At 42.6% G+C, this 14505-nt stretch overlaps 1 protein-coding gene and 1 long non-coding RNA gene across 4 annotated transcripts in view; one reads left to right on the top strand and one right to left on the bottom strand.

Annotated features, from left to right (window-relative positions):
* Positions 1-7096, top strand: part of LOC309377010 — a 182052-nt gene extending 174956 nt beyond the window's left edge. Inside the window, exon 2 of the long non-coding RNA XR_014171362.1 lies at positions 5785-7096. This is a non-coding gene — a long non-coding RNA (uncharacterized lncRNA). The remainder of the gene's footprint in view (positions 1-5784) is intronic.
* Positions 1-14475, bottom strand: part of LZIC (leucine zipper and CTNNBIP1 domain containing) — a 30092-nt gene extending 15617 nt beyond the window's left edge. Inside the window, exons 1-7 of one of the 3 annotated variants that reach the window (XM_081923892.1) lie at positions 14317-14475; positions 12101-12227; positions 11017-11152; positions 10418-10516; positions 9557-9652; positions 8994-9075; positions 7202-7579 (exon numbers count right to left, since the gene is read on the bottom strand). In XM_081923892.1, the coding sequence (XP_081780018.1) occupies positions 7521-7579; positions 8994-9075; positions 9557-9652; positions 10418-10516; positions 11017-11152; positions 12101-12201 (573 nt within the window). In that variant the 5' untranslated portion in view covers positions 12202-12227; positions 14317-14475 and the 3' untranslated portion in view covers positions 7202-7520. Of the gene's footprint in view, positions 1-7201; positions 7580-8808; positions 9076-9556; positions 9653-10417; positions 10517-11016; positions 11153-12100; positions 12228-14316 lie in introns of those variants that run through there. The other 2 variants (XM_081923891.1, XM_081923890.1) reach the window with 2 other exon arrangements.
* Positions 14476-14505: the final 30 nt, after the last annotated feature.

Genomic DNA, 14505 nt, shown 5'->3' with positions numbered 1-14505 from the left:
TGTTGGAAGCCGCCCAGAGTGGTAAATTATTATTAATTATTTTATTATTGGAGAAGAGTTCCACACTTTGAGGTCACAGAGAGGAAATCAACAAGTAGGTCATAGCTGTATAATGAGAGGAGCTAGGAACTGGATTTCTCGCTTAAAGAATATCAGTAGTGGGGCAGTGGTTACCTAGCTGGACAGTAGAAAATCCTTCTCCTCCAGATTCTTTATGCAAGGCCAACCCCAGAGGATCTGGCTGCCCAGGTGTTGTTACTGTTTCCTTTACTTCTCCTCATATTGTATTTCTATCCAATAAGGTACAGCAACAAACAGGCCTGTGCTTTCCAATCTGTGCTTCAGTACTTAAAGGACATCAAAGCACGATGGCACAGAAATCTACAACCTGTCAGTTAATGAAGACCTTAACATGAAAGCCTGTGAAAAGAGCAAAAGCAAGCTGCAGACAGGAACTGGGAGGGTGTAAATATGCTGGGATCTGAGATGATCACTAACACGTACCCAGCAAGCAGCAGGCAGTAATGATGATTAATTATTTAAGAAAAACTGAGTGCGTCAGCTCAGGCTGAAGCGGGGGGGGGGGGGGAGACGGAAACATCACTCTGGGATCCTTCCGTTAGAGTTACATTAATTAGCATGGTGTGTGAAGCGCAGAGAAATATCCAAAGACATTCTATCCTCATGTGAGGTGGGAGACCTGCAATTAAGGCATCTGTTTACCCTTTGTATCTGACCGAGATGGCTTTTGAAGGAATTACAGGCTTAATGCAATTTTAAAAACACACCATATGTTCTGCTTTGTCCTCATTTGGCTGCTTGATTGTATAAACGTCTCAGGGCAGGGGTGGGGATAATCTGTGGCCCTCAGATGTTATTGGATGCTAACTCCCATCAGTCCCAGCCAGTATGGCTGATGGTCAGGGATGATGGGAGCTGTAAATCCAACTAAAGCTGGAGGGCCACAGATTCCCCACCCTTGCTTTAGGACAGGACAAAATCTACTTCCCTGCAATTTCTAGTTCTTCCCTCTGCAGCAAGAGGGGGGGGGGAAGTTCCACCTCAGTATACTTGAGGACCACTATTATATATGTGCCCAAACCGCCATGAAATATTTTATTTACTATTTATTGATTGCTTTTCTGCAAAGTCTGGTGGTACCCAGTTAATGCAAAGCAGGGACTTGCAGTTGATAGGTGATTGGGAGGGGCAACTCAAGCAAACATTATCTTTGCTGCAGAACTTGCATTGCCTTGTTCCAGGGGCCAGAAGTTTAGGAGAGGATAAGGTGATGGATAGTTAGAAAAAATGCAGGTACATTAAGGTTTAATCAAATGGGAAAGCATTTCAGCAGGAAAGGCAGGGGATGGGGGAGATTGAGCACAGGACAAGAAGCTATTTGCAAGCTGCTGTTGCTCCTGACCCAGTTCTGATATGGTCTGATCCCCTAGAGATGTACAGAAGGAACGGCAAGTGACATCTTCTTTGTTTAAATGGCTGCCGTACACAGTTCTCAAACCTGCTTGCTTTCCCATATACATCTTTTAAAAGTGATAATTTAATCTTAACCCATAACTCAAATTATATTAGGAAGCTTAATGACTTTTATTTGTAAATGACATACTATGGGTGACTGGTGTGTGTGTTTTATTATATACAATGCAAGACCCTTTAGGATAAGACCCCCCCCCAAAAAACCCCACTTTTTAAAGGCATTAAATGGTGTTATACATTTCCATAGTTTCCTGCTGATAGTTTGGAGCTTTGCATGACACCTCCAGTTCCCTTTGCTTTATGCATCTTTTTTCCTAGGCGTAGCTGAAAATCAGGTATCATAAGCCCTAGCTCCTCCATTTGCTGCTTTGCACAGCCAGCCTTAACTCTGGACAAAGACGCTCTGCTTCAATCTCTTGCTGTTAGCCATTCATGATAATCTGCTTTGAAATTCATTTAGGATTCTTTCATAATCCAGCTGCCACCACACACCAAGACTTTCCATATGACCACAGGGGTAGATTAGTTCTGATGTTAAGATGGTGCTCCTGGTCAAATTGAAATCTTTGCCATGGCATCATTGCTAGGATTTTTCACACCCTTAGGAGAGCGCCCATTCTAACTTTTTGCCAGAAACAATTTTATTGGCAATCAATATAATAAACTACATCCTGCAATTTTGAACTCCAAAATGACCATTCCTTTTATGAGGACTACCCATATTATGAGCTATTGTTTTTATTTTTAATGAAGTATTCATGCAGTTGGGAAATTTTGTTCCTACTACAGAAGAGAAGAGATTAAGAGGCAAAAAGAGTATTTCGTATTTCATAATGTTGCTTAACTTAGAAAAAGAGCATTGAGTGCAGAAAATCAATGACAAGTGACCTACCTGACAGGACTACTGTGAAAGCAAAGCAAGGCTACAGCGCAGAGGTGGCGAACCCTTGGGCCAATCTTCGCCTGCCAGGGGGTTCAAGTAAGCCTATGCATCCATTTCCCTCAAACCATGCCTTCTAGCTCATCAGCTGATGTCTCTCGCAACATCATCATGTGACTGCAGGCAGGACAGAGTTAAATCCTGCATTGGCTGTGTACCTGTTCCCATTAGGGAACAGATCAGAATTTAATCTCCCACTTGTCCGCTGATGAGCAGGGGCAGGATACCATGCAAACCCCTTCCTGAATCAGAAAGAGGTACGCATCATAATTCTCTGCTAGAACAGTTTCCTTCCCTTCATTTTAGTAGGGCTTTCAATGCAAACCATCAAAAGTCCTGTATAAAACAAAGAGGGCCAGCATCATTTTTAGCAGCACTTCGCACCTGATGTCCTTGTGCTGTCAGATGATTGACAGGTGGGTAAGGCCACCCACCTGATAAATTTGTTCAACATGGCCAATCCTGATGAGGATTTGGTCTGTGGAGCCAAAAAGGCTAAGCACCCCTGCTATGGAGAATGTTGCTCACTAGAAAAGATGTATACGCCAAGTAACTTTCCTTCTGCTTTCCACACCTGAAGAGGGACTTTCAGAGTTACCAATTTGCAGGCAAGTTTTTGAAAAGAGATTACAATTTTACGCCAGCAGCACTAAGGCACCTTGAGCTTTATTTATAATTACTTCAAGCTACAGTAGCTCAAGTATTTCATGCCTAACAAGAAAATCCAACCCTCTCAAAGAATGTATTCCAAATTAAATGCCATATTTGAAACCATTGGCATTTTAAGGGGAAAGTTGTTGTTCTAAGGCACTGGTTGTGCCCTTAAAAAGAAGATGGGTGGGGGAATATAAAATTGACAATAAAGATAAAATGCATTTCTCAGTGATGGTTTATTAAAGTGAAATGAACAATATGCAAAGAGAGACAAGTAAATGCAAATCTCTAAGCTGAGTGAGGGAGAGATCAGAAGAAGAAGCCTGTTTAAAGCCGGTGTGACTGCTGGGTTTGGCTCAAGGCACGGATTTGCAATGGCACAGCAGCAAAGCTTCCCTTCTGCAGGCAAGGAACTAACCCTCTAATCATCACTAATGAGACAGCTACAGCATTTCAGGGAAAGAAGGTCTGTAACCACTGTGACTTCACACAAGCTGTTATTTAGCCATCAGTTTTAAAAGGGAAGAAACATTTAAAAGGATGCTATTCCCAACTGCCAAGGCCTAATCACAAGCCACAGAGGCCAGTGAAGACCACAAACAGGGCAGTCAAAAGCAGCCTAACTCTAGGAAATGCTGCACAGAGGTTTTCAGAGTCACAAAGCTCAAACGCACACACACTTCCCGGTAGACCTGCTCTCTCCTCTAACCAGGGTTTTCCCATATTTCTGTGGGACATAAGCCACCACACTTAGGAACAGGATGCTAGGTATGCTGGTTTCCCATGGGGCTTTTGCTCCTTGAACAGACTACATAACAGGCAGAAATTAAGCTGAATGAGCTTTCCATTGTATTCCATTGTATCTTTACTGCTTACCTGCTGGGCAGCTTTTAAAGGCAAAAGAGCCCTGCCAGGGTGAAAAGGGAATCCTAACATGTTCTCCACTGTAAAACCTCATATACAACTTGTTTTTTATCTGTCAAATCTATGACTAAAGGAAGTTTTCCAACAACTTCAATTAAGGCTGCCATACGTCTGGATTTTCCAGGACATTACTGGGATTTCAAAGGCAGAACTGACATCTGGGGGGAATTTCCGAATGGCAGCGCTTTGTCCTGGATGTTAGGCAAGTCAATTGAAAAATAATGGAGGTTTTTGGTGTTTTTGTAAAGAAAAGCTCAACAATTTCAGTGGTTTCCTGAAAAAAAAGTCAACAATTTTGGAGTGTCCTGGTTTTTACTTTTTGAAATATGGCATCCCTAGCTCCAATGAACTAGAGCTTTCAGTCCCAGATCCAAAAGTAAACCTGACCTCAAACTTCTGTGTGTCTAACATTGGAGGAGGCTTGGACAGTATGGTCTTGAGTTGAGGACAGTCAAAATTGAGGAACACCAACCTACAGGGAGATTCACAACCTCATTTTGCTCATTGCAGTTCAAGCTTTTTCTAGACTGAACCCACTTTAGGCTACAGGTGGAAATTGGATGTTTGACTTCACAACCCCAAATCCCTGCATACAGAAAACAGTCATTTCCTAGGGTGGGAGGTGGGGAGTTTATAGCCTAGCCTTCTCTCTGACATACAATTCCTCTGCAGCTGAAAGAGAAAGAAAGGGAAGAGTGTGCATTGGGAACAGGTATAAGAGGGACATTCAAACACACACATCCCACTAGCTCCTGCAATGTGGAGTTCAGCAAAAGATTTACCTCTTAAATCTGGTGGTTTAACAGCCTTGGTATTGTAGAAGCACTGTTGTGGGCGGTGGGAGAGACTACAGAGGGACATTTTCTACTTGCCCAGTTTCAGAACTCATAATCCTACAGTATTTGGAAAAGTGCCATGATCTATAAAACATGGAAGGTAGTTGCCTGTTTTATGGCTGATCTACTGTGGCCATTGTTCACTAATAACCCAGCGAGCAGCTCCTCCCAGCCTCATGTTCCTGCATTCCCCAAAACTGCTGAATAAGGGAGAGTCATGTTTTGGCAGCATTGCAGTATGCTACAGCCAGACCCTTTTGGCAACCTACGCATGCCTACTAGCCAGGAAAATAGAATATAGGCATTGTGCTTTTTCCTTTTTTAAACTGGGGAGGGGAGAGGGAGAGAGCAGCAGTTTCTCAAGTTACTATACAATGAGTTCATCTGGAAGCTGTGGCAAGCGTAAGAGAATTGATTGGCAGGGGTGATATTCAGTACTTTCTTTTGAAAAGAAATTAAAATCAGGCCCCAGGCAAGTTTACATATGATCCATAACAAGCAGAAGAGATAGAAACAAGAAGTTTCATATTCAGGATTAAATCAAAACAGTTTTTCAAATCCACTCACTTTCTGGGGTTCTAAGTGAACAAGATCTGTAGCGATTAGGAAAAGGGCATTCTGTATGTAAATTCAACTGTTAAGACTGAATAGGTGAGTCCTGCAACAAACTAAGGTCAAAAATGAAGGGGAAAATGACAGAGAAAGAATGTAGATGGCTTCAAACTGCAAAAAAGTGAAAAACAAGTACAGTGGTACCTCGGGTTACATACACTTCAGGTTACATATGCTTCAGGTTACAGACTCCGTTAACCCAGAAATAGTGCTTCAGGTTAAGAACTTTGCTTCAGGATGAGAACAGAAATTGTGCTCCGGCGGCACGGCGGCAGCAGGAGGCCCCATTAGCTAAAGTGGTGCTTCAGGTTAAGAACAGTTCAGGTTAAGAACGGACCTCCGGAACGAATTAAGTACTTAACCCGAGGTACCACTGTATAGAGGAGATGGCAGGGCAGAAAGATATGCTCTCCAACACCACTCTCCCACCCCCGCAAAAAAACAAAAAACAAACCCAGTTGGATAGTTACTAAGTTGTAGCCAACCAAGTCCTACTCTGAGTAGACCCATTAAAATTAACAATTTAGCCATGTCTGCTAATTTGAGTAAGACTTGGTTAGAAGCATCACTAAAGACACTCTGTACATGCCAAGAGGCATTTATTTAGGGAAAAGCTACAAATATTGCAACCAAATTATGGGGTTTAGTCCTAACAAGCCCTCTTCCGATGGAGTTTTCAGGGATGTCTCAACTCCTTAAATATGTGCCTAGCAAGTTGATGCCCTTCACAAACACCAACTTGGCAAATTACCCACCATCCAGTGAGAAACCTAGTGTGGCGTTTCTGTCTAGGGCTAAGGAGACCCAGATTCAAGACCCTACTCAGACTAGCTAATTACTGTTTCTGAGCCTGACCTACCTCACGGGGTCATTGTTGCAAGGATAAAATGGGCAGGGCAGATATACACATAGGAAAGAGTGGGAGAGGAACGAAAAGTCTGTCACTCAATAGTGAAGCACCTAAGAGCACAGGTTTAATTGCCAGCATCTTCAAGTTGGGCTGGGAATGACCCCTCTGAAATCCTGGTGCACAGCTGCTGGTCAGTGTAAACAACACTGAGCTTGATAGGCTTGGAAAAAGGCAATTTCCCATACACCTAAGTGAAAATTGTTGAGAAGGAGCCCAAAGGGATGAGGGAACTTTTAGCTCAAACCGATAAGTTACAATCAACCAGCATCTTAAGTCAGGCCTGGAAGATGATGGAGCCTGCAGGGCTAACAAGATCAACAGATGGCAAGCGTCACCTTCATTCAGCAACAGAAAAGGCAGCATCTAAAAAAAGTAGGATTCCTCTCTATTTGTTTCTACTTGGAAGGAAGCAGTTTCATGCCGGCCTCCCAAAACATGAGGGAAGAATGGCAGATTGTAGCCAATAACACGCCTGGCTACCACAGGAGGCCAGAAACAGGGCTTATTGACTGCGTTCCCTGTCATTCTGGTCCACAATGTTAAATTGGCCCAGAAAGCTCCCAACAGGGCTGCTATTGTTTGCCAATCAAGACACGGAGGACACAATGCTGCCCATTCATCTCCCAAGAGAAACCGGGAGGGCAGGAGGGCGCTCGGCTTGTTTTGAGACAAGCAAAACTGTGTCGCATTCCACACTAGAGCTACATTCTCTCCCCCACCCCACTTTAAAAAAACACCACACAATTCCAGCAAAACAACTGAACTCACACAGCCATCAAGCACCAAGAGCTGCTGAAGAGAGATGCTTTCTGCCATCACATGTAACAAAAATAATAGAGAAAAACATTTTACTAGAGAAATGCACATTTTAAAGTGGGGAAAATACATACACAATGCATACATTCAAAAGGTTACGCAATTAAGTTAGTTGGTTTCATTTCCTTGTTTTTAAAAAGTACCACTTAGTGTTTTTAGCCTCCGAACTTAGGCAGCCCAGCTCGCAAAAGGGCACTTCAAAAACGGTCTCCGTTGTAGGTTAGCTTGCCGTTAAGATAAAGAGCGTTACAAAAAAGTTTGTAAGAAACACACAAATACAACATGGTAAAAAAACAAAAACCCCAGATCCATTGCAGCTGAACGCAGCCTGCTTTCACTGCTTTGATTTCTCTACCTCAAAACTTGCCAGCGCGAAGACTTTATCGCCTGATCCTGCAGTTAATGAAAAAGAGGGACTGTTTTAAAATCCTGTCTTTATTCCATCAGCAACATCCAGCCTCCAACAAATAATTATTGATTAACAATTGCAAGTATAAATTTATATAGCCATACTAATCTCACAAGAGGTATTTGATAGTAAGATTTATTTATATTTTAATATGTGAATAGAACGTTATGCATTTACAATTATATGAGTTTTTGAACCATTAAGTCTTTCTTAACTTGGAATACAATACTACTATATTGCTTCTCTTATACAAGTTTCTTTTAATATTTTCCTTTTATATCTTTTATCTCCTTATCTTAAACCTGACCATGCTCAATTGTTCCCCTCCCTTGTTGAATTCTTAGAATACTCTGTGAGTTTGTTATACATGTAATAGACTAACAAAAATAAAAACAAAAAGAAACGATGGTGGACTGAACTGCATTGATTTAAATGACAGATTGCACTGATGTTAACCACTGATCTCAAAACCACTGATTTTAACCATGGATCTCAAAACTGCACTAAACTGCACATTTGGGAGTTTCTTAGAATTCCCAAGCAATTATCGGTACAACACTGCCAGTAAGTCATACGCTGGTAAGATAATAGGCAACTATTTACCATATTGGCCCGAATATAAGCCGCACCCGAATATAAGCCACACCTTTAAAATTTAAGGGGGGGAAAGAAAAAAAGACAATACCCGAATATAAGTCACTCCCTTAAAATTCCACAGGCACTCACAACCGTAAATGTCAAATGTAGAAGAAAATCCTACGGGTACTAGAGAGAACCCACAAGTTGGTTTAACACCTGTTCGTAGCACTGTAGATGCAAATTAAAAAATCAATACTGCACTGTGAAATACAGGGAAAGCGATGTATTACATTAGAATTAATTGCACAACAGTCTCAAGCTCGCAAATCTGCAAGAAAACATTTTTTTTGTTCCGTTTTACCATATGTCTGTTTCAGCAGCGATATCGTAAAAGCCAATTTTTGTAAGGTCGCAAATTTAAGCCGCACTTTTAACTTTCCACGGTCAGAATTTGGGGGGAAAGTGCAGTTTATATTTGGGCCAATACGGTATGTGGACTACTTATTTTCATTGACTGATTTTGCCAGGCTGATCTACAGGATCAAGTTGTGTGTTTTGACTGGGACTGGTAAGCATCATTTGGAATAAAGTCAAACCAGTCTGTCATTGGATTGGAAAAAATGCTATTTAAGTTACACTCATGTTCATGCTATATGGCAGTGAATCCAACCTCCATGCCTGTTAATGAAGAGGAAGCAGATGAGCTGTAGTCATGAACTAAGGATGATGAGACACCATTTCTTTTCTCCCGATTGTGAGAAGTTTGACACACACAATCAAGGAAAGAGGCATGGGGATTTTTATTTTTTTTTAACTTACCAAGATCACTGGAAACTCTCACAAACTGGCTGAGAGCAGCTCCTGCATTTGTTGAAAGAAAAGTCTCATCATCAGGAGTCAGCTGTAAACAGAAAGAATGAAAGAAATAAGGATGAGTCAGCCATGAAACTTTTAATATAACTTAAACCAGTGATGGCCAAACTTGGCCCTCCAGCTGTTTTGGGGGCCAAAAGCACAAACACAAAAGCACAATACCCATCATCCCTAGCTAACAGGGCCAGTGGTCAGGGATGATGGGAATTGTAGTCCCAAAACAGCTGGAGGGCCAAGTTTGGCCATCACTGATTTAAACATTTAAAATGAAAGTGGCATAATCAATACAAGAAAACATTTCCAAACAAGCTTTCATAGCTTCAAGACTCCAGACAAAGCCTTAAATAGTGTTGAGGCATAGTGAAAAAAATCCAATTGTGTAATATTCTGTGCAGTTTCTAAGGGATCCTGATTCTGCAGCAGGGTATAAGACTAGTACTACACAACGTGTGTAATCCACGCAATTCCATTTATAGCCCCATGAGGGACATGCCAAGCAAATTTAGTACCTTCTCCCCAAGCTTCCTGAGAGCGGTGAGAATTTCCACTTTTTGCTGAGTATAGACATCGCGTCCCAACTTTCCAACAATCAGATCTCTGTCCATCTATAAAGGGGAAAAGAAAACCGGGAAGTGGGGGTGGATGACACTAATTATGCATTTGATGTATGAAGATTTACACAGCCCTTAGGAATTAACACCCATTATTTGTGTACCATGAGAAAGAAATTTGTGGCATTTGCTAAGTGTCAGTCGCAGAAAAGATCGAATGCCGTCTCCCACCATCAGCCCCATTTGGCATAGCTCACAGTCAGCGATGATGGGAGTTGTAGTCCAGCAACAACCTGTCCAGGTTACAGGTTCCCCATCCCTCCTTGGGCAGAGTTCTCCCATCACACATTTCCATGTGATTGTGTGAACCAGTTCACAGGCACCGCATGGGGCAAAGCTCCCAATTAAATCAAAGCTTCTACAGCCTGACTAAATCATCATCTTCTTCTTCTCATTATCATTATCATTAACATTTGATTACCGACTGCCCTATACCTGCAGGTCTCAGAGCGGCTCACAAGATAAAAGCACAACACAAAAGCACAAAATAATAAAAACAGGAACAACCAATAATCCCCCCCAAAATTAGTTTTCATAATTTAGCCTGCCCAGCCCAGGACTAGACAATGCTGTTAACACTCCCAGCTTCTCATCTTTGAAAATCAGTATAAAACATTGTCTAAGATTTACAAGTTTAAAAAAATATGTAGATCACATTGGGATGCCTCACAGGAAGTGGTTTATGAATGAAATGAACTAATGATTCTAAACATACTTTACGTATGTACACTTTTTAAAAAGGTGATAAAACATCTTTACCTCTGCCAATCTTGTCCGCAGCTGCCCTGGCTGCTTTTTGGCAAACATCCTGATGACTTCTGGGGTTTTAAAAGCCTGGCTGATGGCCGCTTGTATAGCCTGGAAGAGGAAGATTACAAGCTAAAACCCTCGCGAAAGATGCGAGTTACCTGTATAGGAAGCTGCATTATACCATTGGTCCATCTAGTTCAGCATTGTGACTGGCAATGTCCCACCGGAGTTTTAGAGAGGAGGCATTCCTCGGCCCATCTAAAGATGATCAGATTTAACCTGGGGCATTCTAGGTGCAAGGCAGATGCTCTACCATTGAGCTACGTCCTTTCGCTTAAGAAATAGGAAGCTGCCTTAAGCAGTCAGACCACTTAAGCTGTCAGACCACTCAGTATAGCTCAGCATTGCCTAAACTGACTGGCAGTGGCTCCAAAGGGTTTCAGGCAGGGGTCTCTTCCAACCCTAGCTGGATATGCCGGGGATTGAACCTGGGACCTTCTGCAGTCAAAGCAGATGCTCTCCTTTTGAGTGATGGATTCAATGTCATAATGCAGTGTTTTAGACACACTACGTCAAAAAAAAAAAAAAAGTCCCCTCCAAACACTCACCAATTGCATCCCACTAAGTTCGTCTACCAATGTCATGTTTCCAGACATGATCTTCTTCAGGGAATCATTGAACTCACTCAGCTGCTCAAGGGTTTCTTTCTTGGTCTCTTCATACTCATCTGCATCTAGATCATCTCTGAATAAGAGCAAGCACTGCGACTCAGCCAACAAGTTAACCACAGTAGGGCTCTACATAGGAACATAGGAAGGTGCCTTGTACCGAGTCAGACCATTAGTCAATCTATTATATTCCAACAGCCATCCCGCTTGTTAATAGTGGGCTGTTTTCCCCATCTCACAAAATTAATGATGCCAGTATTTCACTATGCCACCCTGAAACAGTGTGGAGCTGCTCCTAGTCGGTGTAGGCAGTACTGAGCTACGTTACCTCTAGGTTCAGCAGCAGTACGTATCTGAGTATCATTTGCCACGGAAGAGTAACAGGAGACAGCTAATGTCCTCGTGTCCTGCTTGTGGGCTTCCCAAAAGGCATCAGATTGGACACCAAGGGAAACAGGATACTGGACTAGAAAAGTCTTTGGTCTGATCCAGCAGGGCTCTTCTTACATTCTTAACAACAGCAACACAACATACTGGCATGTCACATGAAGCACTGCCCTTGGAAGATCCTTAAAGGATGTTTAAAAAGGACAAAATCCAAATGAGCGCATACATCACCCAGTAGTGTCTGGTGCCCATTGGTACTGGAAGGCCAGAAGGCAGGGAGCCTAACAGTAGGTGGAACCAAAGTGAACTAATTCTAGCTTTGTCCACATTCTCCTCCGTCCTAAGTTCTACAATGGCAGTACTGAGATTATAAAGGAGGAAGCTGGCAGGCAATCCCGCCACCCACCCCCCGGACTAGTACTATGTAAGAAGTCAAGGTAGGGTCTGACTAAGAGCAGGCTGACATTAGTGGGACTGTGCCCCATTAGCCCTGATAGGCCAGCCTCCAATGACATCATCCCATCCATCTACAAACAGCTAAAGACTGGATGGAGAAAAAGATGCCTGCCCTGCCCTACATGGCGTTAACACAAAGATTTTGTGACAGATCAGTCAATTTCAGGATGGAATTTATTACCTACATTCCTCCAGATCTTGCAATTGCTGCATTAGTCTATCCAGTTGCTCTTCCAAGTTCTGTTTCAACTTACTGGTCTCAATTGCTCCCCTTGAAGCCATTTCAAATTTTGTGCATTACAGACCACCTGAAAGAGACAAGAAACTTACATGTGGTGTGTGTTATTTAAACTGCCAATACCATAACGATGCTATACAAATTGACGGTGCAGCTGCATTTGGAATATTGTATGCAGTTCTGGTCACCAAGGATATTGTAGAGCTGGAGAAGGTTCAGAAAAGGACAACAGCAATGATCAAGAGGATGGATTGACTCCACCCCCTAAAGAAAGATTGCAGCATTTGGGACTTTTTAGTTTAGAGAAAGGCAAACAAGAGGTGAAATGATATAAGTCATGATATAAGATATATTATTCACGGAATGGAGAAAGTGCACAGTAAAACATTTTTCTCCCGCTTTCATAACACTAGAACTCATGGGCATCCAATAAATCTGAATGTTGGAAGATTCAGGATAGATAGATAAAAGAAAGTACTTCTTCACACAGCACATAGTTAAACTGTAGAACCCACTCCCACAGGAGGCAGTGACAGCCACCAACCTGGATGGCTTTAAAAGAGGATTACACATGTTCATGGAGGGCAAGGCTATCAATGGCCACTAGTCACAATGGCTATATTCTACCTCCACTATCAGAGGTGTCATGCCTCTGAATATCAATTGCTGGGAATCACAAGTGGGCAGAGTGCTATTGGGCTTATGTCCAGCTTGCAGGCTTTCAACAGACATCTGATTGGACACTGTGAAAACAGGCTGCTGGACTAGATGAGCCATTGAATGATCCAGCAGGCTTCTCTTATGTTCTTAAAAGGAAATAGCAGGCTAGTTATACAGCAAAAGTGGCATAAAAGAACTTTGCTCTAATACAAAGGTAAATGTCATCTTCTTTATTTAAACATACCCATCCTGTTCGATAGGCTCAAAGAAGATAATATTGTATTGGGGGATTATTGTAGCATGATTAACTCACCCTAGGAAGAAAAATTAATTTTAAAAAATTACCAGGATGTTTGGTTTACTAGTTTCTAGTGCAAAAATATTTCACACCAAGGACCAATATGTTCAGGGGTGCAATGTTTTTCCCCAGCTTATAAAATGTGTTTTAAAATTATAAATAGATTTCCTTCTAATCAAATAGGGGAGGGGACACTCAGCTAACTCTAGAAAACAGTCAGTTTGGCTCTGGAAGTCAGGGTAGAGTAGTGGTTAGATGGCTGGCCCTTGGAGACCAGGGTTCAAATCCCCATTTGGCCACACAAACCCTATCTGCTTTTTAACGAAACATTAGTCACAAATCAGTGTACAATAACAAAAACAGCAAATCCAAATGATATTTAAAAAACATTAAATACAAGCATACTTCATATAAGCAAAAAAATAAGCAAAAACCAACTCCAGTCAGACAGCTCAGCATGCTATCAGCAATTTAGAATGTCATCTCTGTAGTTTAATTTACATGAGCCGCTGAAAGCTACAGAGAAAAAATAAAAATAAAAGCCTTTGAGGCCCACCTAAAAACATCAGTTGCTCTATCAATTCCCTGATCCGCAATTAATTTGAGGAGGAAAATGTTAGGAGGGGCCCAGCGACAATAAACTGGAAGCCAGTCCCACTAACACAAAATACCATTTCTGACACGCCCCCCTCTCTTTTGTAGCTGGGGATGAAGCCTCACCAAGGAAAATTTGCCGCAAGCACACACACGCCGGATCTCTCCAGGGTGCTAAACCTTACCCCTAAATGAGGAGTGGGAAGCCTCTGGCCCCCAGGATGCTCACCAGCCGCCGCCCCCACTGGCATCGTACCCTCCTGGAGCCTTTTTGCATGGCCGGATTATTCCCCTCCCTCCTCCAGTAATCCCCCTTGCTTACCCGAATGGAGAAAGGTGTGTGCACAAACTACCAGCCTACTGTACAAAGGTGAAATTTACACTTCTTGCCCCGCCCACAGCTGGCATGTTCCAATCCCCCACCCCAGAAGGGAATGGGCTGAAAATGGCTCCCCGCCCCAGCCCAAACCATTCAAAGCCCCCTCCCAGATCCGCAGGCGGACTCCCTTCCTTATATACACCCACCCAGCCCACCATCCCTATTATCCTTCTTCCACTATTGGCTTCTCTTCTTACATACCCCAGATTATCCCCGCATGCCCTTTACCCCCAGATAATCCACACTCCTTCAGCCTTCTAGAAAACTGACATTCCCAACTCCCCCAATCACATCCTTTCTTCAGGCAACGGGGTCCTCTATTTCAAAAGCCCAAACCCTTCCCACTTCCGGTTTCAAGATTGTGTGCCGGGGGACTGTTCCTAGGGACGGACACGGCACCTCTTTCGGCGCCCGCGA

Source organism: Podarcis melisellensis, assembly GCF_964234715.1.
Source record: "Podarcis melisellensis genome assembly, chromosome: 8".
Taxonomy (NCBI): domain Eukaryota; kingdom Metazoa; phylum Chordata; class Lepidosauria; order Squamata; family Lacertidae; genus Podarcis; species Podarcis melisellensis.
This window is presented reverse-complemented; position numbering and strand designations above follow the sequence as displayed.